Raw genomic sequence first — 16,770 nt, 5'->3', positions numbered from 1 at the left:
TTTGCTTTTTTCAGTGCATATATCCGACCGTCCGTCCATCCATCCACCATTGCATGAAGTGGTTGAATTCTGATTTTACTTTCTCTTTTAGTGAAGATTAACTCAGGAAGTTTATTAGCAAAAAAGAGAGAAGAGAACCTTTGACAATCCACAGCCTTAGAGAGAAAAAGGAACAACAACTGATCTACCTATTTCAGTTGTCTTGGAATTACACAAAAAATTAAATACAGGTAAGGACAACCAAACGGTTGGTGAATGCAACAAACGAATGATTGAAAAAATACTGTCACATTGTTAATGATATCCTCCTGAGACCCAGCAATGCATTTTTGTCCTCTGTAGGGACAAGAGTTTCACAGCTTTACTTAAAAAACAAACAAAAACTGCACTGCAAAGGACATTCCATTTAAAAAAACAAAAACAAAATGTACTGGAAAAAACCTTTACATGATGCTGTTTCCAATCAAGACCATTATTTAATGTAAAAAAAGTCAAACTTACTTTCCTGGGTCTCAGGAGGATATAAGTAGGTTTTACAGAAAGAGAGAGGTGTTAGAAAGGCTCTGAAATCAAGATTAGAAATTATTTGCTTCATCCTGGCTAAAATAATGGAATTTTATAAGAAACTCTACAGATTTCATAAAAGACTCAAAGCCAAAACCTAAAATACAATCAGATATACTTTGAATCATCTTATAAACTCAGGGATCATATAATATACTTACATGAGCAGACAGTGTGTGAATTGGTATATTAATAACCAGGCATAAATTTCGGTTCCTAAAAAAAAAAAAAAAAAAAAAAAATCCCTACAGACAATCTATGTCCTACAGTGAGAATACAGATATAAACACCAGTTCCCTTCTACTGAACACACCTATTATGGCTATATGAATAAAATCATTGCGAGTTTGAATATGAGTTTTGTCATCTTTGGGCTTCCATTGTGGTCAAATTTAAGCCAGTAATGAGTATTTTTCAGTTTTTACCTTGTGTTCACAGAGTTAAAGAAATATATGCCTGTAAGTATCATTGTCCATGTTCTGTATAAAGTATGTTGAATTAAAAAAATTAAGTTAAAACTTTCAGTTGCAATGCTAACTTCTGCTAGCCTGTCAATGGCATTTTCCATTATATGTTAGCATCAGGCTAACTGTCACTGTCCTTGTTACGTTCTGTTTGACCTGTCGTCCTTCTTTGGTCTGATCCAATGTGTATAAATATTTCCAAGGCTGCTATATTTATTCATAATTCTACCAATATATAAGTTTTTAGAATGGGATAAGTGGATATCAAGATTCCTAAGAAGTACATATTGAACATTGAGTGAATATATGAGCCGAGTTATTTAACTATATGGAATATTGTCCTATTATTACTGTAAGAATATCTAAAATCATGATCATGAGAAAAAAAAAAAACTAAAATAAGATTAGACATAATCTGAACTGGAAGTGAGAATAATCCAACCTATAATTTGATGAGACAGGCAACTTCCTCAAAAGTAACATCCTATTTTGTACCTAATAAATATAACAGCTGGTGTACTTTCATTATTACTGTGTTTCTGTAACTCGTCAGATCTGAAATCAGTGCAACCCATTATTGAAGCTTTCATCTCAAGGCAAGTGGATATTTTATTTAACTTCCTGGTTAAATTTAGATTGAACTAAATGAAATAATGATGCATAAATATTAAAAACAACACAAATTCATCCATTTTGACTCCGTTTTTGAAAATAATCCACAATGTTTTATGGTTGTTTATGTGTAGCTCTGTAGTTTACACACTTTGCCTCAATATTGAATTAAATAGTGTTGGACAGGTTTTAAATCTATTTTGTTTTGACAATTATTATTGAGTTTTCCATTAATTATGTACATTTTGTTTGCAGCATACATTGCAGGTGAGCATATTCAAAGCATAGCAATATTTTAGTTTTAACGATCAAGAAATCAGGGGAGAAAAAAAGGGTGGGTGGGTGGTTTAAATAGTCGTGGAAAAAAATTATTAGACTATCAAAAGTCAGCAAAAACAATAGTTATGCAATCAAGTACTAACTCGTGTGTGTATCATGTGACTAAAACAGACAAAAGAAAACATGGAATGCCTAAAAGCACTGTTTTTGTCAGTACAATGCCATAGATATTGATGTAAGAACTGAAGTAATTTTGGTTATTATCAAGAAAACATGGAAAACGGATAGATATCAGCTCTGAAATTAAACTCTTATGCTATTTTTGTTGTTATCAATATTTGTCCAAACAAATGTACCTTTAGTTGTACCAGGCATTAAAATGAACAAGAAATTGAAGAAAACAAGGGTGCACTCATAATTTTTTCTGCGACTGTATATTTTTCACATAATATATGCAGCAAACAAAAATATGCAATGTGTTCCTGCTGCTCTTCATACACATACTGTGTAAACACTTTACACAGTGAATGCGTTAAAATTACCACAACAAACACTCCACATTCCCACCTACTGCTGTGAAAAATTTACCTGTTTGTTGCCAGTCTTAATGCATCCTTTCTGAGGCTTCAAAGACTGATCGTTGAGCATGTTTTTTTTTTTTTTTTTTTTTTTTAAATAACAAATAATTTGCCTCACTCAATGAAACTGAAGGGAACCAAAATCATTTAGGCAGATCATAGATAAGACTGTCACTGGAAAATCACAGTAAAATCATCTCATTCTGCAAAATGTGTTTTAATTAAGACCATGAAGACAATGGTGTTCTGTGAATTTTAGCAAATGTATCTGATATGAGCAGTTTGAGGCTCTGAGAAACACTGTGTTTTCTGAAGAAAAGCCTATTTGCATGGACTTGTTCAAAACTGTGGAGCTCTGCTGATTTGGAAATGAATCCCACATGTTTATGTTTCATGTGGCACATTCTGACAGAATAAAAAAGTCTGTTTTATACTTAAATTTACTGACATTATTCCAAAGTTCTGATGTCTAGGGCAGGTTCACCACTCAAAGACAACTGCATGCATGTTAACTTTGCTCTTTCAGTCTACGCCCTTCCTGTATCACAACATGAGCATCCTGGATTTCCACCTAAAAAATGTTCATTCATCACTACTGGTGCAGCCTCCATCATCCTCCACCAGGAAATAGAGTGAATAATCACAGAGGGAGCAAAAAAAATTTGCATATTCCTGCTCATTATAGGGATGTTCATTCACATGGGTCTAATATTTTCACAGGACCTCTGTGTTTGCTGATTTGCGATGAAAATTTACTGAACAAACTACTGACATGATTCATTTGCATGTAGTAAAATCATTGACAGACTCTAAAATTATTACAATTTACCAGAGATTCACAGGTGATACTTGTCTGTCTGTCTGTCTGCCTATATGTGTGTGTGTGTGGTGATGGGTTTATTGTACTCCTGTTGTGCAATAAACTTTACATACTGTTTTACATATATACACATAATGTTTTATAGGAAATGCATACTGTTGATACTAGAGATACATACTGTTTCATAATATACATACTGTTGTTCATGGGTAATACATACTGTTAATATTGTTCATATATATACTGTCACATACTGTTTATACTGTAAATTCTGCCTATTCATATTTTATCCAATTTTGTTTTTTATTCTACTAAGCTCTATTTTTATGTTACTTTTTTAAAATGTAAATGTTTATCATATTTTCTTATCTTATTTTAGTTTTTGTACTTTTATATTCACTTTATTCTTATTTTTGTAACACTGGTATTTGTAAATATTACTGCACTGACTGGAGTTGATCCCCTGATTTCATTATACACACAATGACAATAAAGGCTATTCTATTCTATTCTATTCTATTCTATTCTATTCTATTCTATTCTATTCTATTCTATTCTATAAACTCAGACTCAGAAGACCATTCTATTTTGAGCGTCTGGTCACACACTACTAATGAAACACTATTTAAAATGAGTTTCCACATCTTATTTTACTCTCCACTTGTAAAAAAAAAGATTAGTGGACTATGACTAAGTTCTGAAAATGAGAAACTGTGGCTTTTCAAACAGGAAAGCAGCAGAAAACCTCACCGTCAGCATTACAAGAATGGATTCCCAAGAAAGAAATGACACCGAATATGAGAAGTTTGCAGTGGAGAACTTCAATACCCAAGGTACAGTTTCACTGTGGACAGAACGTACACAGCCACAAATACAAGACATTTCTCACAATTATTAGATTAATGAACCCAAGATGTAAATATGAAACATTTCACTCTAGTTTCTATACGTATCTCTGTTGTAAAACATAAAAGGAATCATTTTATGAGTTTTCATTGTACAGGGTTCAATACTTGACCTTGATGCCTCAGCAAAACACAAACTAATAAATGGTGCCAGGCAAACAAACCCCGCCCCTCACATGTATTGTCACTTATTTTGGCATCGATCCAACTGATGTCATCATGTCTATGCGTATGTTGATGTCAGCATATCAATTGCCTCTATATATGTGCCAAGTTTGAAGTAAATAAAAACAAAATTGCTGTTTTTATAAACATGAAATTTCACCCATGATAAGTAAATGGGAGAAAAAAACGATTTTAAAACTTCATAAAATTTTTAACTTTGAACTACTTTTCCCAAATATAACCATATCTATTCTGGGTCACTGGCAATCTATAAACCCAGTTTGGTATGAATTCAACCAATAGTTCTGTTGCTACAGACATTTGAAATTTCGGACATTATAAAGAAATTGTGTGAGGGGGAGGGGTGTTAAAAATTCATAAAAAATTTTAACTTTCATCTATTTTTCCCAAAATGTAATGAGATCTATTCTGGATCACTAGCAATCTATAAACGCAATTTGGTATGAATTCAACCAATAGTTTTGCTGCTACAGACATTTAAAATTTTGCCCATTATAAGTAAAAGGGGGGGAAAAAAATGATTAAAAAAAAAAAAAAATCATAAAAAAACTGAAACTTTGACCTATTTTTCCCAAAATGTAATCACGTCTATTTTGGGTCACTAGCAGTCTATAAACGCAATTTGATAGGAATTCAACCAATAGTTTTACTGCTGGAGTGTTAACAAACAAACAAACAAACAAACCCCCAAAAACAATACCCCTTGCGTCCCCTTTGGGGGTGGGGTAAAAATTAGATAATGTTCAGAAACTAAAAATAAGATAAAATAATCCTTCATTCATCCCATCGGGGAGATTTACTATGTTACAGCAAAAAAACTGCAGCAAAAGCAAGACATTATTAGTAGGTTAACTGGTTAATCTAAATTACCCATAGGTGTGAATGTGGAGTGTTGTTTGTCTCTATATGTTCAGGTCGATATTGAAAATGCGAATCAGTTCTCAACTAAACTACCTGGTTGAATTGAACTTAAATTATTAACAGTAAAAACAATAGACAACTATACTATACTAAAAGTGTTAAGAGTTGGAAAAAAACTACCAAAAAATAATAATAATAATAAAAATAGAGAGCAAATGAACTCCCATAAAAAAGTCTAAAATACATAGAAAAAGTATAAAAAGAAGATGCATACAATATATAGAGTACAGTAGTGTTAATACAATATAAAACAGGATTGTGACTTTTTGTTGCAGTGTTTAATGTAGAGGATTTTCAGAGGAGAAGGCGGATCTACAGACGTGCTGTGGTGTGTCTGGGTTTGCTCTGTGTCGTCCTATTGGCTGCAAACATCGGACAGTTTGTGAACAGTAAGTGATCCGTTCATTGTCAATAAAGATGTCAATACTTCACAGCTAGCTTATTTATTTATGTTTTTCTTTCGCAGATAAGATTCAAAACCGTCCGGAGTTGGGAGACCATCCCAAAATTGAGGCACTCAGCGCAGAGAAAGACCAACTGTGGCGCAACTGGACCACCATTCAGACCCAGAACCAACAGTTACATCTGCAGAATCGGATCCTGACGTTAGAGAAAGAAGAACTGCAGAGGAATTACACCACAGTCCAGAGTCAAAATGAGCAGCTGCAGACAGGAAGAGATCAGTTACAGAAGATGGTGAATGTGATGAAAGTAAAAATCAATGGTAAGTTTTTCAATCAATTCAATTTTAATTATAGCGCCAAATCATAACAAAAGATATCTCATGACACTTTACATCGAAACCAGAATGTCAAGAACATATTTACTGCACAAATCCAACGGCAGCTCAGACTGACTTCCACGTAACAAAAAAAAAAAAAAAATTCTGTTGTTTTACTAGGTATTTTTATTTCACCGTTTTAATTGTACAGCTGTTTTTATGTCTTTTTAATCTATTGTTGTATTTTAGTCTTTTATTTTGTTTAACTTAAAAAGTTATGGATGGATTTTCATGAAATTTTCAGGAAATGTTGATACTGGCACAAGGAAGAAATGATTAAATTTTGGTGGTGATCGGGGGTGGGGGGGGGGTCTGTCTCTCTTCTATCATTAATTGCCTTTTCCTTTTTTTTCCATTTTTATAGTAACACACTACTTTCTGCAGTCCAATACTGTTCAAATAATGCTCCCAACGGTATGGTACTAAAGTGTGTTCCAACACTACTTTTATGCAGAAAGAGGGGGTTGGAAGGAATTGACAAACGTTGGGACACCTGTAGGAATTGGTAGCACCAACTTACGAGGCTTGATCAACCTCCATTGCTGCAGAACTCCTTTAAGTTGTTAACCCATTTCTTGTTCGCCTTTGTGTATAATTCTGAAATCTACATTATTTTCAGTTTTGTTAAACCTTACCTTTTTTTTTAACCTCTGACAGTTCACCGCTTACCTTTGTACTATTTCAAACTGTTCATTGGACTTGAACTGCTTGAATTTCAATACAAAACTGGAAAAATTGGGGTGTTCTAAAACTTTTGACTGGTAGTGTGTATAGAGGCAATTGATATGCTGACATCAACACACGCATAGACAGGATGACATCAGCTGGATCAATGCCAAAATAAGCTACAATACGTGCGAGGGGCGGGGTTTGTTGTGCCTGGCACCACTTGTTATCGTTGTTGTTAAGGTTAGGATAAAGTTGGTGAGAAGAATAAAAATGAGACAAATGTTGTAAAAATATTATCTTTCTTCCTTTCAGCTGCACGAAGTTGCTAAGTGACTGTAATAGGAACAGCTGTACAGATCAGTTTATACTGTTGCTTGTACAAAGCATCATACTGGTATTCTTCATTGTATTGATTTCTTTTTTTTTTTAACTTCCTCATTTGCAGGTATGTCCTGTGAAACAGGGTGGAGCAAGTTTGGTATGAACTGCTACTATGATTCTGTCACTGAGTTAGACTGGGTGCACAGCAGATTGGTTTGTCTCAGTATGGGAGCGGATTTGGTCAGTATCAACACCGCAGAGGAACAGGTGAGAAAGGAAGATCAGTGCAGTCCCTATTATTATTATTATTATTATTATTATTATTTTATTATCATTATTTTTAACCCCCCCAAGTTGCTCCCAGTGACTGTTTCACTAGTGTGTGAATGTGTGAGGGTTTGAGTATCATCAAGGGACAAAGGTGCTGTAATATAAGCCCAATCCAAGGTTATTATCGTTAACGAAAACTAGCGAAATGACAAAAACTAGAATTGAAAAACCACTTTCTAAACTATACTATATACTATAAAGAAAAACAATAAGTTTATGTTTATGCATTTGGCAGATGCTTTTTTCCAAAGTGACTTACAGGGGAAAACCAATCAAATCACTCAATCAATCAAATTTTATTTACATAGCGCCAGATCACAAAAAAGTTATCTCATGACACTTTATATATAGAGTTGGTCAAAACCAGACTCTAAGCCAATTTACAGAAACCCAACAGAATCCTCCAGGAGCAAACACTTGTGACTGGTGACAGTGGCAGGAAAAACTTCCCTTTAACAGCAGAAACCTCAAGCAGACCCAGACTCCTGGAGGATGGCCGTCTGCCTTGACCAGTTGGGGTTAAAGAGAGAGGGTAAAGAAAGAGAAAAAGAGAGAGCGATAGAGAAAGAGACTGGGGGAGTAGGGGAGACACATAGAGGCAGTTGAGGATAAGTGAGTGGTGATGATGAGGGCAGGGAAGAGGCCGGACCACCGCAGCAGGTCCAGAGATAATCGTGAAAGAATCTGTGGTTATCCTGGGAAAAACCTTATTAAAATTTAAAATGGAATGTTTGAAAGTGCTAGGATAGGAGGTGCTCTCGAAGAGCTGGGTCTTCAGGAGCTTCTTGAAGATAGGCAGGGATGCCTCTGTTCTTGAAGCACTTGGTAGAGCGTTCCACCAATGTGGAACGACCCATGAAAAGAGCCTGGATTGTCTTGTACAAGGTCTGGGGACCACCAGACAACGTTCCCCAGATGAGCGGAGTGGTCGTGGGGCGACATAAGCTTTTATCAGTGCACCTAAGTAGGTAGGAGCAGACCCACGGAGAATTTGTAGGCTAGGATTAAAGATTTGAATTTGATGCGGCAGCTATGGGTAGCCAGTGTAACTCAATGAGTAGGGGGGTGACATGTGCCCTTTTAGGCTGATTGAAGACCAGACGCGCTGCTGCATTCTGGACCATCTGTAGTGGTCTGACAACACAAGCTGGGAGGCCCGTTAGAAGAGCATTGGAGTAGTCAAGACGGGAGATAACCATAGTCTAAGATAACCAGATAACCAGAGCTGGTGGCCTGTTCGGTTAGGTATGGCCTGATCTTTCTTAGGTTGAACAGAGTGAAACGACATGATCGGGTGACAGAGGCAACGTGATCTGTGAAGGTCAACTGATTATCAATCATGACTCCCAAGTTACGTACTACACTGGTAGGAGCCAGAGATAAGGAGTCAATACTGATGGAGATGTCCTGCTGTATGATTGGCTTAGCTGGAAAGACCAGCAGTTCAGTTTTGGACAGGTTCAGCTGAAGGTGATGGGCTTTCATCCATGCAGATATGTCAGAGAGACAATCTGAGATTCGCACTGAGACTGTGGAGTCATCAGGTGGGAATGACAGATAGAGCTGGGTATCATCAGCATAGCAATGATATGAGAAGCCGTGTGAGTGGATCTGACCGAGTGAGGTGGTGTATATGGCAAAAAGGAGGGGGCCCAACACAGAGCCCTGGGGGACCCCCATGGTGAGGCGTGAACTGCTGATGTGCCCTGGCCAGGACACACTGAAGGACCGACCAGTAAGGTAAGATTGAAACCAGGAGTGCGTGGCCTGTGATGCCCATGTTCCAGAGTATGGATAACAGGATATCATGATTGACAGTGTCAAATGCTGCTGATAAGTCCAGTAGAATGTGCTGAAGACTTGGCTGCTGCTCTAGCCTCTTTCAAGGCTTCTGTCACAGACAACAGAGCCGTTTCAGTGGAGTGGCCGATTTTGAAGCCAGATTGGTTGATGTCAAGGAGATTATTTTGGGAGAGGAATTCTGTGACCTTTTTGAAAACCGCCCTTTCGATGGTCTTAGAAAGGTATGGGAGGGGTGAGACTGGTCGATAATTCTCCACTTGAGTTGGGGTGAGGGAAGGTTTTTTGAGTAGTGGTGTTACCTGCGCTTGTTTAAATACTATAGGAAATGTTCCTGATGTCAGTGAAGCATTAATCACATGTGTGATTGGTGCTGTGATAGTAGGGGCTACAGACTGTAAGAGGTTGGATGGAATAGGGTCCAACAGGCATGTTGTAGGACGGCTAGAGGAAAGGAGTTTAGACACCTCGTTCTCTGTGAGGGGAGTAAATGAGGGAATGACGCAGTTGGACTGTTGTCTGTTGAGTTAGTAGTACCCATAGTCAGGGAGAGGCAGTGTGGATGGATGATTTGAAGAAGGAGGCGTGCAGTCTATGGGTGGATCAGTGAACTGACTGCTGATAGTAGACACTTTATTTGTGAAAAATGAAGCAAAATTGTCTGCTGTCAGGTTAGTAGTGGGCGGTGGAGGTGGAGGGTTGAGTAGTGTTTTAAAGGTTGAGAATAGTTTCTTGGTGTCGGTGGCAGAATGAATTTTGTTATTATAGTAAGCCTTCTTCGCAGCAGTGACACTGGTTGAGAAGGATACCAATAGTGACTGGAATGTGATCAGGTCAGAAGAGCTTTTTGTTTTGTGCCATTTTCTCTCTGCGGCTCTGAGATTGGTACGCAGCGACCGGAGGTATCATTGAGCCATGGGTGGGACTGGGAGGATCGAGCGGGTCTTGTGGATAGAGGGCACAGACTATCCAGACAGGAGCTAAGTGTAGAGCACAGAGACTCAGTGGCATCATTAACCTCTAAGGAGAAAAAGTGCTGGGGGAGGGAGAGGGAGGCTACGACGGTGGAGAAGTGAGTGGGGGACAAGTAACTGAAACTGTATTGTGTGCTTACAAAACTAATTAAAACGTATAAAAATGATGGATAAAATTTCCTTTGTTTTTGTCTTTCTCAATGTCGGATTGATATGAAATCAATTTATTTCATTTGAGCAATTTGAGCTGGAGTCACCATATGGCGCTTCACGGTCCATCACTTGTGCTTTAGAGTCATCTTCTCATCCCCACTCTACCTGGCAACATGGAGACTAAAGTTGGGGGAAAGCAGCAGAGTTCTGTATGGGATTTATTTGAATACGACGGCAAGAAAAATACAAAATATGAAAAAAACTAAAACTGAGCTAAAACTAAGCATTTAGAAAAAATTGAAACTAATAAAACTAGCAAACCTGCTCTAAAACTAATTAAAACTAAATGAATTAGAGAAAAAAAGTCGAAACTAAATAAACTAAACTATAATGAAAAATCCAAAACTATTATAGCCTTGGCCCATTGTACTTGTTTCAATTCCCAGATGCAATTTTTTTATGAAACCAAAACTGCTTGGTCGGGCTTAGAAAAACTGTTTTGCAAAAGTATTATTTCATCATTAAATACAAGACAGAAGGGTTTTCTTGACTTTAAATATCTTACAATATTTCAACACAGATGAAAAACATGGATGGGTTGAACTATTAAAGCTGCTCTAATTAAAAGACTAGGTTTCACTAAAGTCTGTAGATTCATCATGATCAAATATGACCATGAGCTTTAATGAAAACTATCGTCTCTGTTCCATATTTACTGTGCAGGCCTTTATCAATGGACTGCTGAGTCCCCAAGTGAACGCCTGGATTGGTCTGAATGACATTCACAGTGAAGGGAAGTGGAAGTGGGTGGACGGGACCGCGGTCACTACTACGTAAGTTCAACTGTTCATCACAGGATCGAAACCTCTCTAGTCAGCTGTGCAACAGTACAAGGTGGTATTATTTTATTTTCTGAGGATTTACGCTGAACAGAACTTCTTTTGAACAATTGTCATGGACCATCCTTTCTCCATTCCCAATATATGATGAGAGAATAGCGTCACTGTTTTCCTGCATCTGATCCATACTTACATAATCACATAGACTTCCTAATACTTTAGGATACAGTACTTTCACACCTGTATGTATATAGTGTTTATTTACTTCCATTTCCTGTAGATTTGTACATATGCAAATCTTGTATTTTTTTCTGCTTTATTAGTGTATTCTATTTCTATTCTTTATTGTATTTATCTTTTCACATTTACTTTAACTTTTTTTGTGCCTTTTTGCTAGTGACACACACACAGATAGATAGATAGATAGATAGATAGATAGATAGATAGATGAGATAGATAGATAGATAGATAGATAGATAGATAGATAGATAGATAGATAGATAGATAGATAGATAGACAAAACAAAATTTACTTAGGGGGTCAAATGAGTGGCCATTTTGCATAGCAGAAATGCATAAACTGTGTTGAAATAATGCTCATACATTTGTGCACAGACTACTGATATTATTTGACAGTGGAAGCTCTATTTTCAGAAATATTGGATTTTGAATAGCACGTGTATGTAAAACTTTTGCTGGTGGACGGACGTGACATTACCCATGATGCTCTGGTCAGTATCAGGACTTTATTAGTAATAAACTTATAGACTTACTATTGCTAATTCTGCTCTTATTCATAAATGTTAGTATTGTGAATCTAAAACAATAACAGCTGAACAAAAACACAAAATGCGGCAGTGGACGGATGTGACATGGTTGTTACAGATCCCATCATACTGATGCTCGGCAGCCATGTCACCGATTCCACAAATGATCCCTGTGCAAAAACTAGTATCAGAATTATTTATTGTATAGTTTATCATCAAACTAAAGAGTAAATAACAATATAGAATTGTTATTTCTTTATAAAAATGTTCATTATTAGAAAACTGTTGATTTAAAAAGTGACGTGTGACATTCTTAATGTATGTATTGGCATAACATAAGCAGGATGGATCAGCATGATACTCCATACTGAACCTGTAAAAATAAAACTGTGATATGTAGGATAGAATCTTGTAAGAAAAATTGAGGAATCTAAAGAATAGAATATTTGTTTTTCAGATAAATTCAGTTAGAATATAACTTGGCTATTTGTGACATGAAATATAGCATTAATTGTGATGAAATTGGACATTTTGAGCTGAAAACATAGTTCATATGACCATCAACATGTTGAAACAGAACTGAAATCCTGTCAATTTGCAGAACTTGCATTTACCAACACAGAGTTCCTTTGGGGATTCACTTATATTGATTTCTTATGCACAAAGACATAAAGAAGACCTCTAAGCAAATTTTAGCCGATATAATATATATATATATATATATAATTATATATATATATATTATATATATATATACACACACACACACACCACACACACATATATATATATACACACACACACATATATATATATTATACACACACACACACACACACACACACATATATATATAATATATATATATATATTATATATATTATATATATATATATATATATTAAAAAAAACACTAGGGGTGTAACAGTACAGAAAAATGTCGGTTTGGTATGTTTTTGGTACAGGGGTCTTTGGTTCGATATATTTTTGGTACGTTTTCAGTACAGTGAAGGAGATCAGTGATGGGGGGGGTATATGACCGGTATACGACCCAGCTTCTGTGCCTCAGAATAAAGTGGGTTTTTTTGCAGCGCTAACAATGTATAGAGAAACCCTGCACATGGGTTCTGCTTGCAGCCACCCTACTCATACTGTGTGTGTTCTGCTTCAAGGTCCATGTGGAAATTTTAGGCAAGTGTTTGCGTTCTTCACATAGCCTACACGTATTCATTCGGTACACCTCCATATTGTAGTGAAGGCCCCAAACCGAAACGGTTTGGTACAAACAAGTGCACCATCACATCCCTATTACACACTCAGGTAAATGAGTCTATTTTTGTTTTTTAAGTTAGATTTTGTAAACATGACATTGTCTCAAGAAAAATGTAGAGGACTTGTGATAAAACTTCAACACAAGTTGTAATACAAGTATGTGGTATTTTCTGTTACTGTTTTCCCGTTGCTAATAAGCCAAATCTCTATCGTCAGTTGAACAGTTAATAGTGCTAAGCCTGCTACTGTAGGAGCCAAAGTGGTCTCATTTCAATAGGAACAGTCCAATTAATTTTTGGTTTAGGCTCACACTTACAGAAATGTCAGATCAAATTGCCCGTTTGTGTCGTAAACACCACATGGATCTGCACAAACAGCATGCAGTAATCTAACGGTGGAGCGAGGATTTTCTGGTATTTGTCATGGATACGGGGATATGAAGGATCAGACGTCTATGTGTTCTGTATAAACAGTAAATCCAGAGTACTGTTAAGATTTAAACCACAGAATTAACTCAACGAAATTGAAGAATAACATAAATTAAGAGATAAAATTTGCATTTGTTGCCATTCTTGTGGTGCAACACGAGTTTAGAAACAACAGTTGTGTAAAACCTGTTAGATTAATTCATTTTTTCTTCCTCTTTTAACATTTACATTAGGTTCTGGGGACCCGGGCAGCCCAACAGCTACAATGGAACAAACCAGGACTGTGGAGAACTTGTAGAAAACTCATTAATGGGGCAGTGGAATGATGAGGACTGTTCTGCTGAAAATCTGGATTTGTGAGAAATAAGATGATCAAGCTTTAAGGGGTTCTATGTAGTACTAATATCCCAAACTCTCAACCACAGGAAGTCACGTACCAGAATACAGGACTACCAGAACCACCAACAAATCAATGCTATGCACCCACAGACTGTACCGCTCACTGAATAAAGAATTAAGCTCATTGTTTCTACACATCTGTATTATGGTATCATCAAGTTCTCTTCTTCAAACTAAAACTCACAGTGCTTATTTTAACAGTCGGTCAAAAATAACACTGTGTCTTAGAATCTGCATGTGCTGTGTGTGCTGATAGTTTACATTAGAGCTCTGTTAGCTTAGCTCTGTTAGCTTAGCGCTGTTTTTAGATGGAAAACAGTCACAGTAAAACCACAAATCACCCTTTTCTGTACAGTTTGTGTTGTCAGTAGCTGAACTAAAGATCTGATCAGAATTGTCCAAACAAGGTCAGAACTGTCTCAGTTTATTCAGAACTGTGGATCAACAAACGGTAATTTAGCAAAGATAATAACATCACATAATGGTCCAATCCTAATTCACCCCTTGGCCCTCCCCCTTACCCCTAACCCACTGTTTTGCGCGTACACGTGAAGGGGTAGTGTTGTCCCGATTCTCAATTAGACGGAGGTGAAGGGCTAAGGTGGAGAGGTGTTTGACCTTCGAAATGGTGATTTTCCAGGACCACACTACGAACAGAGGAATAGGAGGTTTTTCCTATAATTCTATTCAATTCATTGGCAAGATGGAGGTAAACACAGCCAAAAAGTGCAGCAGTGTGATGAAAGAAACTCACAAATGTATGTATTTTCTTCGTAAACAACTTAATCATTTGATCGACCGTTTAATGGCATTTCAGTGTGTAACAGATCGCATTTCTGAGGTTTACAGGGTGGGGAAGCAAAATTTACAATGAACATTTATTTGTTTTTTCTCAGCAGGCACTACGTCAATTGTTTTGAAACCAAACATATGTTAATGTCATAATCATACCTAACACTATTATCCATACCTTTTCAGAAACTTTTGCCCATATGAGTAATCAGGAAAGCAAACGTCAAAGAGTGTGTGATTTGCTGAATGCGCTCGTCACACCAAAGGAGATTTCAAAAATAGTTGGAGTGTCCATAAAGACTGTTTATAATGGAAGAAGAATGACTATGAGCAAAACTATTACGAGAAAGTCTGGAAGATACTATTAAAGAAGAATGGGTGAAGTTGTCACCCGAATATTTGAGGAACACTTGCGCAAGTTTCAGGAAGCGTGTGAAGGCAGTTATTGAGAAAGAAGGAGGACACATAGAATAAAACATTTTCTATTATGTAAATTTTCTTGTGGCAAATAAATTCTCATGACTTTCAATAAACTAATTGGTCATACACTGTCTTTCAATCCCTGCCTCAAAATATTGTAAATTTTGCTTCCCCACCCTGTATAGTTGATAGACACAAAAAGATGACCAAAGCCCATGGAACAGAGACGGTTACAGTACTGAAGGTATGATGAATACTTTCAGAAACAAAGTTTTTGCATCTGTTTACAGCGGCATCGATGACTGCTGATGACGTAACAGGTCTGGAAGGGTCGTCCCATTTCATAGGGAAATGATTCAACTCCTAACCCTTGGAGCTCCATTTCAAGGGTAGTGCCAAGTGCAAGGGCTAAGGGGTGAATTGGGACTGGGCTAATAACTTTATATCTTCGGAATCAAAGACATCCCTGTTGAAGAACACTGCCATTTCAACATCAAACTCCATTCTTTTCATTTACAGCTGTCCAGTGGAAAAATCAATGACTTCTATTTTGTTACCCCACCCCCAAAGGGGAGGCAAGGGGTATTGTTTTTGGTTTGGTTACTTTGTTAACACTTTAGCAGCAAAACTATTGGTTGAATTCATACCAAATTGGGTTTATAGATTGCCAGTGACCCAGAATAGATGTCATTACATTTTGGAAAAAGTAGGTCAAAGTTCACATTTTTTATGAATTTTTAACCCCCCCCCATTCAGTTATAATGGGCAAAATTTCACATGTCTATAAAAACATCAATCAATCAAATTTTATTTATATAGCACCAAATCATAACAAAGGTTATCTTATGACATTTTACATGTAGAGCCGGTCAAAACCAGACTCTGAAGCCAATTTACAGAAACCCAACAGAATCCTTCGGGAGCAAAACACTTGTGACTCGTGACAGTGGCAAGTAAAAACTCTTTTTTTCCCATCAATTTTGTTTCAATTTACCTGAAACTTGCCACATATATAGAGGTAATTGATATGCTGACATCAGCACATGCATAAACATGACATCAGCTGGATCGATGCCAAAATAAGCTACAATACATGCAAGGGGCGGGGTTTGTTGTGGCTGGAACCACGTGTTATCACTTCTTTTCTTTGATTTTAAAAGTTGTTTCTTAATGGTTCTCATCCCATCTGGTCACTTTCTGATGCTTTAGTGAAAGTTCCTATGGCTTTAGTTTTCATCAACATGGAAGAAGTGACTTACTACTCCTCTAGTGGTCACATAAATCTCAACCAGTGTAATTAAATTCAGTTCATATCTATATGGCATAATTTCAGAGCTCTCTATTGAAACACTTTAATGATAATTTTAAGACATTTCTTAGTTTTTTAAAGTGGAAATACTACATATAACCCCTGTAACACATCATATTTTCTCCTTGGGATTAGTAAAGTATTCTGATTCTGATTATTTAAACTGCTGATAATGGTGTGTGTGGCTT

The 16,770-nt window shown here is 36.7% G+C and overlaps 1 protein-coding gene across 1 annotated transcript; it reads left to right on the top strand.

Moving 5' to 3' along the window:
- The first annotated feature begins 1,575 nt into the window (after positions 1-1,575).
- LOC115426793 (low affinity immunoglobulin epsilon Fc receptor-like) lies at positions 1,576-14,172 on the top strand. The gene is made up of 8 exons (XM_030145028.1): positions 1,576-1,624; positions 4,047-4,150; positions 5,605-5,718; positions 5,796-6,053; positions 7,225-7,367; positions 11,081-11,190; positions 13,896-14,018; positions 14,088-14,172. Exons 2-8 carry the CDS (start codon positions 4,084-4,086, stop codon positions 14,170-14,172), a joined length of 900 nt encoding a protein of 299 aa, XP_030000888.1. The 5' UTR covers positions 1,576-1,624; positions 4,047-4,083.
- The last annotated feature ends 2,598 nt before the right edge of the window (positions 14,173-16,770 follow it).

The sequence above is a fragment of the Sphaeramia orbicularis genome, chromosome 10, assembly GCF_902148855.1.
Source record: "Sphaeramia orbicularis chromosome 10, fSphaOr1.1, whole genome shotgun sequence".
Lineage (NCBI taxonomy): Eukaryota > Metazoa > Chordata > Actinopteri > Kurtiformes > Apogonidae > Sphaeramia > Sphaeramia orbicularis.
Note: the sequence above shows the minus strand (reverse complement) of the source record. Positions and strands in the feature narration are given on the sequence as shown.